This window comes from Cyanistes caeruleus, chromosome 11 (genome assembly GCF_971803275.1).
Source record: "Cyanistes caeruleus chromosome 11, bCyaCae1.hap1.1, whole genome shotgun sequence".
Classification (NCBI taxonomy): domain Eukaryota; kingdom Metazoa; phylum Chordata; class Aves; order Passeriformes; family Paridae; genus Cyanistes; species Cyanistes caeruleus.
Genome location: NC_141711.1, coordinates 12,366,149 through 12,380,558, shown reverse-complemented (window position 1 = coordinate 12,380,558; position 14,410 = coordinate 12,366,149). Strand labels below are relative to the sequence as shown.

At 35.8% G+C, this 14,410-nt stretch overlaps 1 protein-coding gene across 8 annotated transcripts in view; it reads right to left on the bottom strand.

The window, feature by feature from the left end:
* Window positions 1–84: 84 nt before the first annotated feature.
* The window catches only part of DNAH12 (dynein axonemal heavy chain 12), a 57,999-nt gene continuing 43,673 nt past the window's right edge, over window positions 85–14,410 (bottom strand). For 2 of the 8 annotated variants that reach the window (XM_086846778.1, XM_086846780.1), the window contains 18 exons: window positions 13,361–13,553; window positions 12,352–12,544; window positions 11,745–11,917; window positions 11,114–11,254; window positions 9,829–9,987; window positions 8,684–8,828; window positions 7,722–7,872; window positions 7,227–7,480; window positions 6,540–6,680; window positions 5,625–5,762; window positions 4,533–4,766; window positions 3,949–4,134; window positions 3,323–3,426; window positions 2,414–2,618; window positions 2,097–2,234; window positions 1,527–1,618; window positions 1,224–1,291; window positions 85–409 (listed from right to left, as the gene is read on the bottom strand). In XM_086846778.1, the coding sequence (XP_086702904.1) occupies window positions 219–409; window positions 1,224–1,291; window positions 1,527–1,618; window positions 2,097–2,234; window positions 2,414–2,618; window positions 3,323–3,426; window positions 3,949–4,134; window positions 4,533–4,766; window positions 5,625–5,762; window positions 6,540–6,680; window positions 7,227–7,480; window positions 7,722–7,872; window positions 8,684–8,828; window positions 9,829–9,987; window positions 11,114–11,254; window positions 11,745–11,917; window positions 12,352–12,544; window positions 13,361–13,553 (2,906 nt within the window). In that variant the 3' untranslated portion in view covers window positions 85–218. Of the gene's footprint in view, window positions 410–1,223; window positions 1,292–1,526; window positions 1,619–2,096; window positions 2,235–2,413; window positions 2,619–3,322; window positions 3,427–3,948; window positions 4,135–4,532; window positions 4,767–5,624; window positions 5,763–6,539; window positions 6,681–7,226; window positions 7,481–7,721; window positions 8,042–8,683; window positions 8,829–9,828; window positions 9,988–11,113; window positions 11,255–11,744; window positions 11,918–12,351; window positions 12,545–13,360; window positions 13,554–14,410 lie in introns of those variants that run through there. The other 6 variants (XR_015275135.1, XR_015275132.1, XR_015275133.1 and 3 more) reach the window with 6 other exon arrangements.

The window sequence follows — 14,410 nt, the reverse complement described above, 5'->3', positions numbered from 1 at the left end:
ATCACCAAGGGCTAAAATCCTAATTGTATTTCTTACAGATTGTAAAGACTGCCATAATAATAACACATACTTAATACAAAAGCATGAGGGTCAGAATGTATTTGTATGTCCTCTTACAATACAAAAACCTCCAGATGTTTCTTTTACACACTGAGTTCCACTTCTTCTGTAAGGCAGAAAAGAGAACAAGGTGAAGTCTGTGTGTGAACTGTCCACAGTCAGTCATCCAGCTGGCACAGCAAGGCCACACCTCTCTTGATCCAGTGCTGGACTGGCTGGTCCGTGTTGAGCCTCAACGCGATGACAAAGTTTGTGGAATGCCCAGTGGTGGACAGGATCCCTTTGCGCTCACTTGTCTTGTAGAGTGGGCAAACATAGGCATTAGACTTCTTGATCTCCGATTTTACAGCTTCAAAAAAACCCAAAATAATGCGTTACACTCAACAGATCTATTGGTGGACACATAATCTACATGCAAGTGTTAACTATTTACAGTAACATCTTTAAAGGTCAATAAAAATGCAAAATAGTTTTGTGAGCAACAGAGTAAAATTATCCAGCTTCTTCCTGTTGTGTTTTCTTGTGTGGTTTGTTTTGTTCTTAAATCCAACTAATTTAGCTAAAATTTATTCTATTTATTATTTATAATACTCAAAGACACATTAAAATCTGAATAGTTACCTAGTTAATACATAGTTTATACATGAGTTTTTCACAGCTCTACAAGTCTGGTCTAGTTGCCAGAGAACCTAACTGCAATTCAAGTTATCTGAGATCCAAGGACAGAACTCTGCAGGAACTCTTTGTACTCCCAGACTGCTTGCACAGAACTTGTGCAAAGCATAAAATCATGCAGGTCTGAGAAAAGTCATCCAAGCTCAAGAGAAGGCACAGGCAGAAAAGTGGCAAATTTTAATACTGCCTATTTGCTAACACTGCAGTTGCAGCAGTTGCAGTAGTAAGTCCTGATTTTGAGCATAAATAAAAACAGGGATTTACTCTTCTCAATCAAAGGAAACAAGAGTTGTGAAAATTCTCTTACCAGTAGGAAAGTATCAAAGAGCTTAAAATAACCTGAGCAAACCCTGCTAAATCACATAAGGTAAAACAATTAGTTCATGTAAGTCAGTCAAAAGTTCTCCTCAGTGATCTTCAGTAAAAAAAGGCAACCACTGTTGCAATTTCTTGTTGAATAGCTCACACATCAGAGAAATCATACTCACTTGGCTTTATCCAAATGATCGGCATGGCATCGAAGAGCACTTTGGGAAACTGCTCTGTTAACATTCCCCTGGAGAGAGAAAGCAACAAAGTAATTATTTGTGGCTTGAGGGGTTTGGTGGGTGTTTTTCGGTTGTTGTTTGTTTTTTCTTCCCCACTTTCCATGCATGAAAGAGTACTTAATTTACTTAATTTGGTGTGCTATTTCAATAATATGAAAATTATCACTTAAATTATTTAAACCAGTCTTGTTTGAGCACTGAAAAAAGCTTTCCAGAACCACAGTAAAACACTTGGCTACTGACTTGGTCCTGTCCCAGCGAGCTCCGTCTAAAAATAATCCGTGGATATAAACACCGTCCTCTGGTGCAGTATCTGCAGTATCCTGAGGAATAACCTGTGGGAAATAAGTTGTTCCAAGTCACTTAACTCTCACAGTTCTTTGCTTTTTGAGCTATTATGCCAATTGCCCATTTTCAGAACAAACCAAAATATAATAGAGTAGTGGAGAAAAATATAGTAAGGTTTCCTTTCAGTGCTACTTTTATACATATCTGTAGAGATAGCTGACTTCTTGGGGCTTGTTAATTACCTTCTTGTATGTTATCAAATGAGGCTTTAATCACACAGAAAAATATACACCAGATAGATATGCTGTTTTCTTGAGTGGAGTTCTGTGTCCAGTGATAGAATTACTTTTAATCACTTTCAGAATACCTCTTCTACAGCAGTTAGAAGTTTAGCCTGCCACTCTTACCAAATATGTCTTCAGACTGCTGTCAGTTGCAAAATGAACCTTCCAGACAGGATTTATTTATCTCACCACAACATCTGGACTCAGATTAATAAAATACTAATTTATAGTTTATCCTTACCTCAAATTCATATCCTAGAAGGTCAATAGGGATCCTGTGCTTCCTAGCATAGTTCTGCATGGCTCCAGTTAGGAAAGCTTGAGTGAAATAGAATCCTGACAGCCAAAAAACAGCAGGCTTCCCTAATTCATACCAGTCCTGGAGAGAGGAAAGCAATACATTGAACAATCAGAAAGAGAGGAATCACAATCTTTGACTATTTTTTATAGAATTGTAGTCAGAAAATCTAAACAAAGCCTATCACTCCTTTCCCAATAAAGACAAACTATATGCAAAAATAGATTGAACAGTTGGGAGCACTGCCACTTGTATATTACCTGTAGAAACTTCAGCCTTGCCAGCAAATCGACAACATAGCTCCCTAAGGGTTTTAGACTCGGGTATGAATGCTGTGCCCACTTCTCAGGAACTTTTCCAACAAGGAGACTGCCAGACAGAGCCTCAAGGTCAGCATCCATAACAACCAGTCCTTTAATGGCTTTCTTCAGGTTAATTAGTGTAATGCGAATAGTTCGGATTAAACTAGAATTAAAAAAAATACAACAGTTTTCATACATTCTGCATGTGATTTGTTAAACATGACTAAGTCATTGGAAATAAAGTAAAAGTGGATTATGGAGGCATCTATAGTACTTTTATAGCTTTTTTTATCTATCTAGATATCTGCAGAATAAGCCATGTCTGTAAAGTTATGGATTTGTGCATTAGTGCAGATTTACTTAAGACTGTGAAAATTAGGCATAGGGAAAAAAGCATCAGAAAAAGGGGAAAAAAATTCAAACAGAAACACATGAGAAAATTAAGAAATAAACAGAAATATCTCCATTACAAAAAATACTCCATAAACTATAACTATGCATGTAGAGTTTCTAACTCCTTTACCCTACAGGTCAGAAATATGAGGAAAATAAAATAAAATGAGGGTAAAGATGGTGAAAGGGAAGGTAAAGTTTATATATATATATATATTAAATTCCCTTTTCCCTCATACTCCTTTCTTTTCTATTTCTGTTAATTTTGCCACTTCATTTATCCTGACATCTATCCTGCACTGACTCTCCACAAGGAGCAAGGGTGTTTGGACTGCTGATATCACTGCAGGCAATTAGAAGGGAACGAAAAAAGTATTTCACACACCACAGGGCTTACAGAATATGATTTGCAAGAAATATTTTTCTGCAAATGGAATGATTTCTGGTAAATTTAATAAATTAAAATGTTCTTACTTGTTAAATCTTTCCATTTCTTGCACCAGCACAGTGTTCATACTCTCTTCATATTTCACAGGATATTTAATCAGGCAACTTTCAATGTCAAAATCCTTTGGAAGCTGTAAAAGACAACACATTTGGAAATCATTCCATATATCATTATGATTTTATATCTTAAAGGTGTGCAAATGTGAAAAATTGCAGAGCAATAGAAACCACTAAACTTTCTGACTTCTATCTTAGCAATACAGGATTCAGTAGTTCAATCTAAATAAAAATTTGGGGATTTTAATGTTCATTTTAAAAAAAAAAACACCTAGAATTTTTAATATAATGAAAAGTTATTAATATGTTTCTATTTATTTATTTAAATTTGTTCATGTGTATGAATCAACTGTTCTTTCAAGTTCTTTTTGCTCTGGTTTCTCTCTTTGTTCTGTCTTCTGCCTATTTAATAAAATTTCTTTCAGCTGAAACAGCTGTGGTCTGTTACAGCCGCACAAATTCTTACTTTTACGTTGCACTAAATTCCTTTCAGAATGCTTTTCTTTCAACATGAAATCTACTTTACACTGAAGATTCTAGTTAAGGATTTTCTGCTTTGTAAAAAGATAAATTGAAGTAATTTGTATATACAGTACCTTGCTGAGAATATCATCTGCAATTGCATAAAGAGTGCTGTCACCACCCCCAGAAGTTCCCTGAGTGCCTCCTCCTTGTGTTAAAAGCAGAGATTCAAAGATGGTCTTAGTTTGCTGAAGATCTTTAGCAATATCCACATTTTCATGCAAGCCAAATACCTCTGGATGCTGAGTAAAAGGAAGATTCTAGGACAAAATAAAAAAAAGTCTGAGTGACAAAGTAGGAAGAATCTGATACAAGGTCTCTCTAAGAAGTCAAGTGAAAAACTACCACTGACTTCAAGTGCAGGTGAGTGAGGACCTTAGTGGCAGGTATTTGCAGACAGAATTACTGGTGATAGTCACCACCTCTCATACAGAAAGTAATTTCCAAAGAATTCTCAATTATCTATGCTGCACATCCTCCTATCTACTTACTGATCCCCTCTCCAAAACATCTGAGATAATGGCAAGGATCATACACGGATGCCAGGCAAGAACCTGAGCACACAATTAATTGTGATGCAAAACTACCTCTTTAAGCTTTGAAGGATTGATTTCTTAGCACATGATTGTAACTGCAAAATCTTGCTGCTACTTTTTACCTTAATAAACTCAATGTACTCCTCATATGTGCCTTTGGGTGGAGCATGGTAGTTGCCACTGGGAGAAAAAGTGTAACGAGGATTTTCAATTATATCTGGGTTATAGAAGTCATCCAGCATTGTCAGCAGCAAACGTCTGTCCCAGTCATCTGTCACTCGACCTCCATAGTTACACTCACCAGTCAGGTAAGAAATAGCTTCAAAAGGAACATGGTTATACTCATTGATGAATAACTGAAACAGAAATAAGAGCAATTCCAGAGACTTGCAGTATCTGCTAAACAGCATTGTGACCTAACAGACTAAAAGGCTGGAAGCCATAGCATGTGTAAGCTGCAGTTTATGGAGTTTTCTTCCTAGGTGGAAGAAATCCTGGAAATTCAAATTCTGAAATCTTATTTTCAGGTAAAAATGATTGTTTAAAATCAAGACTAGTTAAGAGTAAAAGCCTCTTATGAATATCAAAATGTCTCAGTCATCCTAGTCATTCTTGAATTATTTACAAGTGGATGGTTATCCAGTTCAAACTTCGTAAATGAATCCTTTTTTGCACCAGAAATAAACATGTATTTCAATTAATTTATCTTCTGGTTTTCCTCCAATCTCATTCATTAATTTCTCTTTTTCAAATCTTCAGCCTCAACTTCTGTAATTCAGTTTTAACTCTCTTGACTTTTCTACAGGGTGCCTATAAAAGCTTCAAGGTCAAGTAGTGTTCACCATCTCATCTTGGGGAAGAACAGTCTGATGTTCTGTTAACTACCAGTATACATGTAAAAAAAATTTCCTCCTACTAACCACCCTAATACGGTGACTGTCATTGACATGTGCTACTTAAAATATAGTGAGCTCTTAAATTAAACTTTGATAATACTCACATATATTCATTATATTCCATATGTCTGAAGAAATCTAAACTTTCTATGCCATTTGTAATTTTGAAAATATTTGTAATATGATTGACATTCCTTGCCTTTACAGCTGAAGTCCTGAATATCTATGAACATTTGAGGTAACTTCAGTGTATTGCTCTTTGTGATTCCCAGCTGTGCTTTGCAAGATCAGAGTTCAGGTGGTAACCCATGATTTTACCTGCAGCTGTCTGATACTGATTCGCAAGTCGGATTCATTAAATCCGTAGGGTATATTCCAACCAAGGGGCCCAAACTTCCTTCTCTCCTGAACAAGAGCATGGAAGAAACAAACTCCAAAGAGTAGCTTCTCCCACACCTTTGAGAAAAAAAAAAAAAAGAAAAAAGGAAAAAAAAGTATTATTAACTAGTCTATAAGCTCATAGTAGTGTGCAACCTGTGTAGTGAACACATTGCATTACCACTCTCCACCCAGGTGTAAATCCAGGCCACCACTAAGTACCTTGTGGTTTTTGCCTTGTGCACACACAGTGCCACATTTAGCCAGTTCCTCAAGTACCATGATATCCTTTAATGTATAGGGCAAATGACTTTGTAAGAATTCCAGCAGTGACAGATATTTAGTTCTAAGATTCATTAGATAAACAAAAAATCCAAATGTATTTTTAAAGCAAGTCCTTAGGTATAGTCACACCTATGTATATTGATAACTCCTATCTCTGATTCCACTGTTTTTCACTTCCTTCAGAGGCAATGATTAGCTAAGCTGTTCAGGAATCAATAAGATATAAGGGCACTGCAGTACTTGGTCCCTGGTAGCAAGAAAATGTCTCAGTGCTTATCATCTCCATAATGACGGACATGCCCTTCTAATCAATGTTCAAAGTCCATGTGCATTTTGTACTATGTGTGTGTAGCATGTAAGTGATTTAATAAAGCCTAAGAAACCATTTAAAATATTGCTACATTAAATTATTTGGTAGAGGTAATTCTTAACTAATTATCACTGCAAAACCTAAATTCACAACCACAGTAAAAATTTTAGCTAGTAATAATTCACTGGGCAGAAATCAATGTATCTGTGGATAAAAAACCTCCCAAAGCCCAAAAACTTCTCAAGACATTGGCACATTACCAGCTCCTTTCCAGGGCATCCAGCAAAGAATTCAGGATCAGAAATAGGATCAGAAAGAAATGACTGAAGTAGGTTTAACCGGAGACCAGTAGGAGGTTCATTTGTCATCTTCACTCCATTCTGCAGAATGGTTACTGGAAACTAGAAAGAAAAAATAGCAAAACTGCATTCAGAAAGCATGGAATAGATTCTGTATTAACAATACACTATTATTCTGTGTTTTTTACATAAACAACTATCTACAAGAAATTACATATTAAAGGTCAACAGCTTATAAAAATCTCCAAATCTTCAAGAAAATAAGACTCTGCTGTAAAAAACAAACCTGTATTTTAAAATGTTTTCTTGGTATTCAACACTTCACAAATAAAATGCAAGATTAAATTTTTGAATTTACGTAGGAACAAAAAACCCCTTTTTAATCATATATGCTGACAGCTTGCAGTTCCATTGAGTAGTACACAAAATATTGCACACCAGAGTATCAAAATATTACAAAGGAAGCTTGATATTATCATGTTTATAATTATTTTTCAAATGTCCTTTCTTGGTTAAATTACCTCTTGAAAGCCTCATTTCATTTCAGAGAAGTTTTGCATTATCAGCTCATTCAGGTATACAAGACTTCCCTAAAATGCCATCAATTTTCCCTTTCCCTTCACAGAGATAATGGCACAATGCATATACCTTTGGTGAAGGGTAACTTGTAAGCCAAAGTCGGAATTCTGGATGACATTTTTCACTGTTAAGCTCCTCACATATTTTCTCCAGCACTGGCATCCAGGAGACAGCTAAATGACAATTTTGTAAACAAACCCATGTTCCTTCTTCCATTGCTGTTTCAATCATTTTGGTAGCTATTGGTCCTTGTCCTTGTCCTAATGAGATGGACTGAAACTTATCTCCTACCATCTCTCTGTCATTTGCCAGTTTCAGGAGGCCTTGAACAGATAGCATAAGATTTTAGTACTCATACATTAAAAAGAAGTTATGTCAGAAAAAAAATACTGAAAAACTTCTGTTTTGTTTACATGTACATACAAATTCCCATTTTGAAGGGGCAGAGAATTCTACCAGTCTGACTTAATGCACTCAAATCTACTGCAGAAAGTGTAAAATAATCCTCACTGTGTATTGAAGCGGAATTTGAGGTCCCCATTTTCTCTCTCTGTGTATACTTACTAGACATGGGATCTGCTCCTGGAGATAGCACAAATATTAAAGGGACTGTAGCAGTTGAATCCAAGTAACTTTTTGCTAGATCAAAAGGCGGTGGCTCTACAAATTTCTTCCCCAGTTTCTCAGTAACAAATATTGTTATAGCTGGACCAATCTGGTCAGAAAGAAAGTAAATACAAGCCATTAACATAGACATAACTGCAGAGCTGGCACTGTCTTTTATGCCAAATTCCCAAGCCTGAAGACACTTCTCTGATTTGCAGAGATTTGAGACCAGTCTTGCAGAATGATCTGGAAGAAAAGGTTTCACCTCTTGCTGACACCTTGCAAGAGAATAAAAATATTTTTAGAAAATAAAGAATAACATACCTCATATAAATAATATTAAATAACATTAAGACTTTGATTCAGGCTTTTCCTGATGTGGAAGACAAGCACATTCTCCCTTAGAAAATATTAATGTAATTATTTTTAATTAATTCAAAGAAGCAATTGCAATATGCCTTAAATTCTAACATTGATAATTTCTGAAGAAAATGCAATACAATTTGTTAAGTGCACCAAGGGCAGAATTTGTTGAAAGTTCATCTTGGTCATTCGAATCAACACATTTTATCTCTTTTTGCCTCAAAAATCATTTGCTTGAAATCACATGGTATTAGATACCCTGTGTATTTTTTTTTCAGGCTAATATGTCCTGTTCTTGAATATACTGGGTGTACCAGGAAACAGCCTAGCTGTGAAAAAATACCTCAAGAGAGCTAGAACAATGACAATCCTCCAAAAGATTCATCAAATCACATCAGAAAGATAGATTTCAGCTGATACTTGTAGTGTTTGTATTGGTCACTTGAAAAATAAGAACAGCATTTACTTTCTTAATAAATTTGATGAAGAACAGAGAGGGCAAACTATGCTACAAGGCATGGGAAAGTCTAAAAACACTCTGTAACAGATCATTTTACCTTGTCTGGTCTTAAGCACCGAAGAATTATCATCTTCTGTAATTCAGTTAATGTATCATTAAACTCTTCTGGTAATGGAAAGTTGTGAGGCTCTTTGCTATCGTACATTTTTTGCCATTCACCCATATTTTCAGAGACATGACTCCTAGAGAAAAAACCCACAAGTACTATAAATACCTGGAGTCTTTTTTTATTTAATGTTTATCAAAGGCAAATTACATTGTATTGTCATTTAAGACACTTCATATCTACATCAGAAAATAATCCCACTGTTGAGTTTCTCTATGCTGAATGGTGAAAAATCTCTTCCCACCATGCTGCTGAGGAGGGAATCCACCTAAAAAGTTTCAAATTGACAATAAGTTCTGTCAGTTACTCCAGCCAGCTTGGAACTTCATAGGTCTGTGTGAATTTTCTGCCTCCACTATTTCAGGAAAACACCATGCTTCAACTGAAGAAAATTACCAAGAAATTGAACTAGAGGAAAAGAATCATTCTTCACACAGCATGCAGAGTATGTCCCAGGCAACGGGACAACTCTCAGGTTATGTAAAGGCAGCGTCATCATGCTCATTGCTACTAAAATGCCAAAGGGGCTGAAACACAAAACAACCTCAGAGAACTTCTTCCAAGAGAGCAGTATTACTGCACTCAGATACAAATGCTACAAATAGTTGTACTCAGCTAATTTATGGAAGTCTTGTACAGCTGGGCTGTCTCCACAATTTAGTGTTAAATTCTATTTAAACCGAAGGCAAAATTTTACTGAGTTCAGGAGAGTAGAGTTAACTTAGAAAAACTCCTTCCCCAGAACTGCAGTGGAATTCTGCTACATGTACCATCTCTAGCTTTCACTGAACCATTAAAACACTGTTTCTCTACCATGAAGACATTTCAAAAGAAAAGTTTCTCCAGGCAATGCCTTAAAGAATTTAGAAAAAGTAGTTTTGATAATAATATTATAATTAGAGAGCTGACTGATTGGAGTAAGCAAAGCAAACACGACAATGAAAATATGGGGCTGATTTAATCCCATTTGCTTTCTAGCACTGATTTGGAAAATATAACAAATGTTTCTTTAAGCATGTTAGATATGTATTGGTCAAAACCAATTCAAGCCAATTCACATCAGTATTTCACCATACCTCAGTCTTTCCAGAGCTGGGAATTCACTTGCACGACATAATTCATCCCAGCTCTTGTCTGATAGCCAAGATGGATCTGGATTCTTGTGCATATTCTTGAGCCCCACACCTCCAGTAAGTAAGAACATAAATTCTTGATGTTCTATTTCATTATTAGCCCTATATAAAAAAAAATAAAAATCGGTAATTGAGATACAATTTTACATAATATAAAGTAATTTTAAATTAATTACACTTCACTGACCTTGAGGAATGTTTCTACTTCAGTCAGAGCTGGAATCAGATCTCAATATTGTATATTATTAAAAAACTGCATGTTAAAAATGTCTGATTAGGACTAAAGTAAGGGTTTCAAGAGGTGAATCTTAGAATCAATTTATTGTTTAGGCTGGAAAAGACCTTTAAGATCAAGTCCAACCACTAACCCAGCACTGCCAAGCTATCACTAACAACAGTCCCGCATCTACACAGCTTTTAAATCCCTCCAGGGATGGTGATTCCACCACTGCCCTGAGCAGCCTTTTCCAGTGCTTTACAATGCTTTTGGTGAAGAACTGAAGTTATTCATAACACCTGATTTTTCTTTTTTTTTTTTTTTTTTGTACTGTGCAATTATTCCTGATTCTTAAAGGCTTTGCAGAAAATAATGTGTTCTGCAATTGCAGTAGCCTTACAAATTGGCCCAAGAACAACATCCATGTACAGATGAATACACACTGCAATTAATTATACACATTATGGATGTGTAATTTTGAACATATCATTCCTTTCATAATGAATTCACACAAAATTACAAAATTAGAAGAAGAAAACTAAAAAGCTGGTGGAAAAGAGAAGACTACATCTGAAATCTCATGATGCTATGCAAAACGGTAACAGAGAAGAGAAAGAATGAAAAACAAAGACAAGAATCTAGAAGTTGTTGGCATTCCACATTACTGCCTAAATTTTCATTCTAAAACGTTTTCATAAATAACAGCAATTGATTTGACATAAGGATGCTATGTAACACTACCCAGATCCTTTAAAGATAGATTAATCATTGACAAAACCATTGACAAATGGGCACACATTTCTTTTTCATAACGTGTCCGGTAGTAGTGATACGTGCACTCGCATACTCTTCCATTTGTTAATACTACACATCTTAGCCCAAAATATTCATGACCATACTCCAAAGGCATTATTATCAATGTGCACAAGAACATTCCATCTCAGCAGTACCTGCTTCCATGATAAAATCATTAGTTTCTGTTGGTAAGAGACTTCACAAAAATGAGCTTACATGAGCAGATTACAACACAGCAAAAAGGAGAAGAGCAGCTTGTCTGTTTCAAACAGTGAACGACAGACTTGGCAGTACAGATTGTAGGTGAAGTGGTCATTTAGATACTGAAGTCGCTTCTTCAAAATTTTGGATTTATTACTAAAAAGAAAAGAATTGATAAACTGAGACTTCAAATTGAATAACATATACAATCTCCTCTATTTAGGGTTGCAGAGGATTTATATTTGATCTACAGGCTCCACAAGGGACTTACGTGCCAGTTCCCCCAAAATTTCAACTATACTCCCTGTCTTTTTAAAAGACTGTAGCACTTTTAGAAGTCCCAAGCAACATAATAAGCAGAAATCAATTTGCCACAGTTAAGTGGTGGCACTCAGTCTTCAAAATGGAGCCTATTTCAGGACCTGACTTCACACTAAGTCACATTCTTAAAAATACTTAAATACAGCACATGCTTACAGTTCACCACTCATTTTAACAGCAACTAAAAAGAGCAATTAATTCATTAATATATCCTATTTTCCTTCAAAAGTCTGCATTTAAGGAGGCAAGCTGTTTCCAAATGAAGAAAATTATTCATAAGAAGAGAATGAAACCCCCTTATTTTCTGCAGACAGACCCTGTTTACCTGTCATGAATGGAGCTGATGTAGAGGCTGACAAACCAGCTGAGGGAGTACTGGTACATGGGGTCGATGTTGGCCAGGTCTGCGATGCTGAAGAACAGCACGGCCGAGTGCTGTGCCACGGGCCGGTACGCCTCCCGCGACTCCGCGATCTTCAGCTCTGTCTTCTCTGCAATCTACACATCAACGGCAGGGGAGAAACAACAGCTTTTAACAGTCTCAATACTCTCAGTATTCTGCTTAATAACATTATTTCTGCTTAATAGCATTACCAAAGCAGTTCCATACAGCACAGTAACACCAGAGAAACACAACTTTTCTGCTGCAGAAGGCATCACTCAGCAGGTAAAACAAGAACTTAGCCCTACCCCAGTACTGCCTGATCTATTTACCTGCACTACAGATACACATACTTTAAAACATTTTAAAGACTGAATAAACTACCAGTGAAGATTCTAGAACTGATACAATTTTATTTCTCTTCCCATTTCACAAGCCTAGAATTTGCTCTTTGTGCTCTGCATCCAAATCAGAGACCTTCTGTTGGCTGCAAATTTTAACATTCAATTTCTCAGTATTATTGAGGGAAGCACACGTACACACTTCTTACCTGCTGTTTTCTTGTGATCTCATTAGCCATGACTTTGGCAGAATCCAAGACCTGGATGGCAGTCTCATCTTCCAGAATATCACCTTCAGATGACTCTAAAGTTTCTAAAATTTTCTTCTCAATTTCTTGTAAATTCTTTTTGTTGGCTGCAGACTGAACAATGAGAGCATTCCTTTCCTCTTCTAAATCTGGCCTAATGAAGAAAAACACAAAAACCAAAATCACTCAATGCTCATCTTGCATTGGCTGCAAAAGAAGCCCATGAAAATTACTCCTCCTTCTTATAAGAAGTTATTTGTAAATATTCTTTTAAGTTTAAGCAGCTTTTTGCTGTTTAACATAGATTTCTACTGGTGACTTCTACTCAGTATTTGGAAATAATGGTCTAATCTTTAAAACCTCAGCATTTTGCTAATAGCAGTGCCTCCTACTTTTTCTTTTTTGTATACATGCTGCCTGAAAAAAAACCACCATGTGACATGCAGAGCTAGTTTACTGCTGGAAACACTTCTGTTAGCAAATAATTTACCCAATTGCACTGACATGTCTGTCCAACCCAGATACTACTTCTCTGTGCTGCTGTGGGGGCTCAGATATGTTCCATAATCAGTTTCAAAGGTACTTCGCATTTATTTCACACAAAATTAAAATGAAATCCTCATAATTCTGCACCTTTGTCAGGCAGTTCATTTACATGGAAGAAAATAACAGTAATGATTTGAACTTCAAATAATATTTACATAGTTTTCTAACATTCAAGGAATATTTCAGGAGAAAGTTGCCATAAAAAAAATTATTTCACATCTGCTATTTTAACTAACTTGTGGACACTTTCCCCTAACACTTCCTTAATATGCTTTTTAAATAATAAAATTCTAATTTAAAGCTGCTACTGGGAACATTTACACCACATAACATCCATTTTTGTATACAGTAAATTAATTTTTCATTTCCTTGGAACTATGCCATAAAAACCTTTAATGGCTGTTTACCATAAAGAAAGACTTACCTCTCTTCTGCTACAACAATACCTAGCAGCTGGTCTTCAAGTCCCTCTGGTGTTATCATAAAATTGAGTAACAAAACTTTTGTAGCAAGTTCAGGCATATAGTGTGGATTTCTTAGTTTTGTGGTAATAAAAAACTTGAAATCACTGGAATACTCAATAATGCTCTCACCAAGCCTGATACACTCCATACCTCCTAAAGTTAAGAAGAAAGCCATTAAGAAAACTTATCTACTCCAATTATTCATAGCAGAAAAAACCCCATATGTCATTAAATAAAAGCAAACTACTCATCAGTGACAAATTTCCTGAAAATAAAAATGAGTAAATATATCTGATAGTCTGAAAAATTCTCACACTCTTCACTGGGGCCACTTATCACTCTTAGCGGATGAAATCAAGTCAATCCAATTACTACTGTACTACCAATTTGCATATACAAAAACTAGAGATGGCAAGAGAGAGATCGGTGGAATTATTCCCAAAATATTCTTAATGACTACTCTCTCCTTCAATTACTTGTCTGAAAGAGGAAACCACAAAGAAGAAAAAGTGTTTGAGCTTTACTTTCCCTTTGTTTTTAATTCTGAACATGAAAACCAATAAAGACAAACTAGGTAAGAAAGAAGGGAAAACGCATTTTTCTCTATGTGAACTTTTCTGTCATCCAAGAGGAGGAAAAGTTGAAAACCAAATTCATGGCTACTTGCTAAGTACAGTGAAAGCTATGCCTTAAGCAAAATGCCTTGACAGCTTTCCTTAATTTGTACAAAATTTAGCAAATATTATTATTAGACGACAACATATGAAAACCAACAAGCAAAACAATTTCACTGACAATGTTTTCTTCACAGAACTTCTTCAGTTTCCTATAGCAATCTGTTGAAGGTTTTCACATCAAACCATTATCATGATAGGCAGGAATGACATTTATTAAAAAGTAAAACATCAGGCTGTTGTGCAATTACCCTTCTTCTTACACCAGAGGCAGAATTAGGGAAAGAAGAGAGCAATATGAAAAAAAATCAGGTGGTGCCAGAGACTAGAAACTGA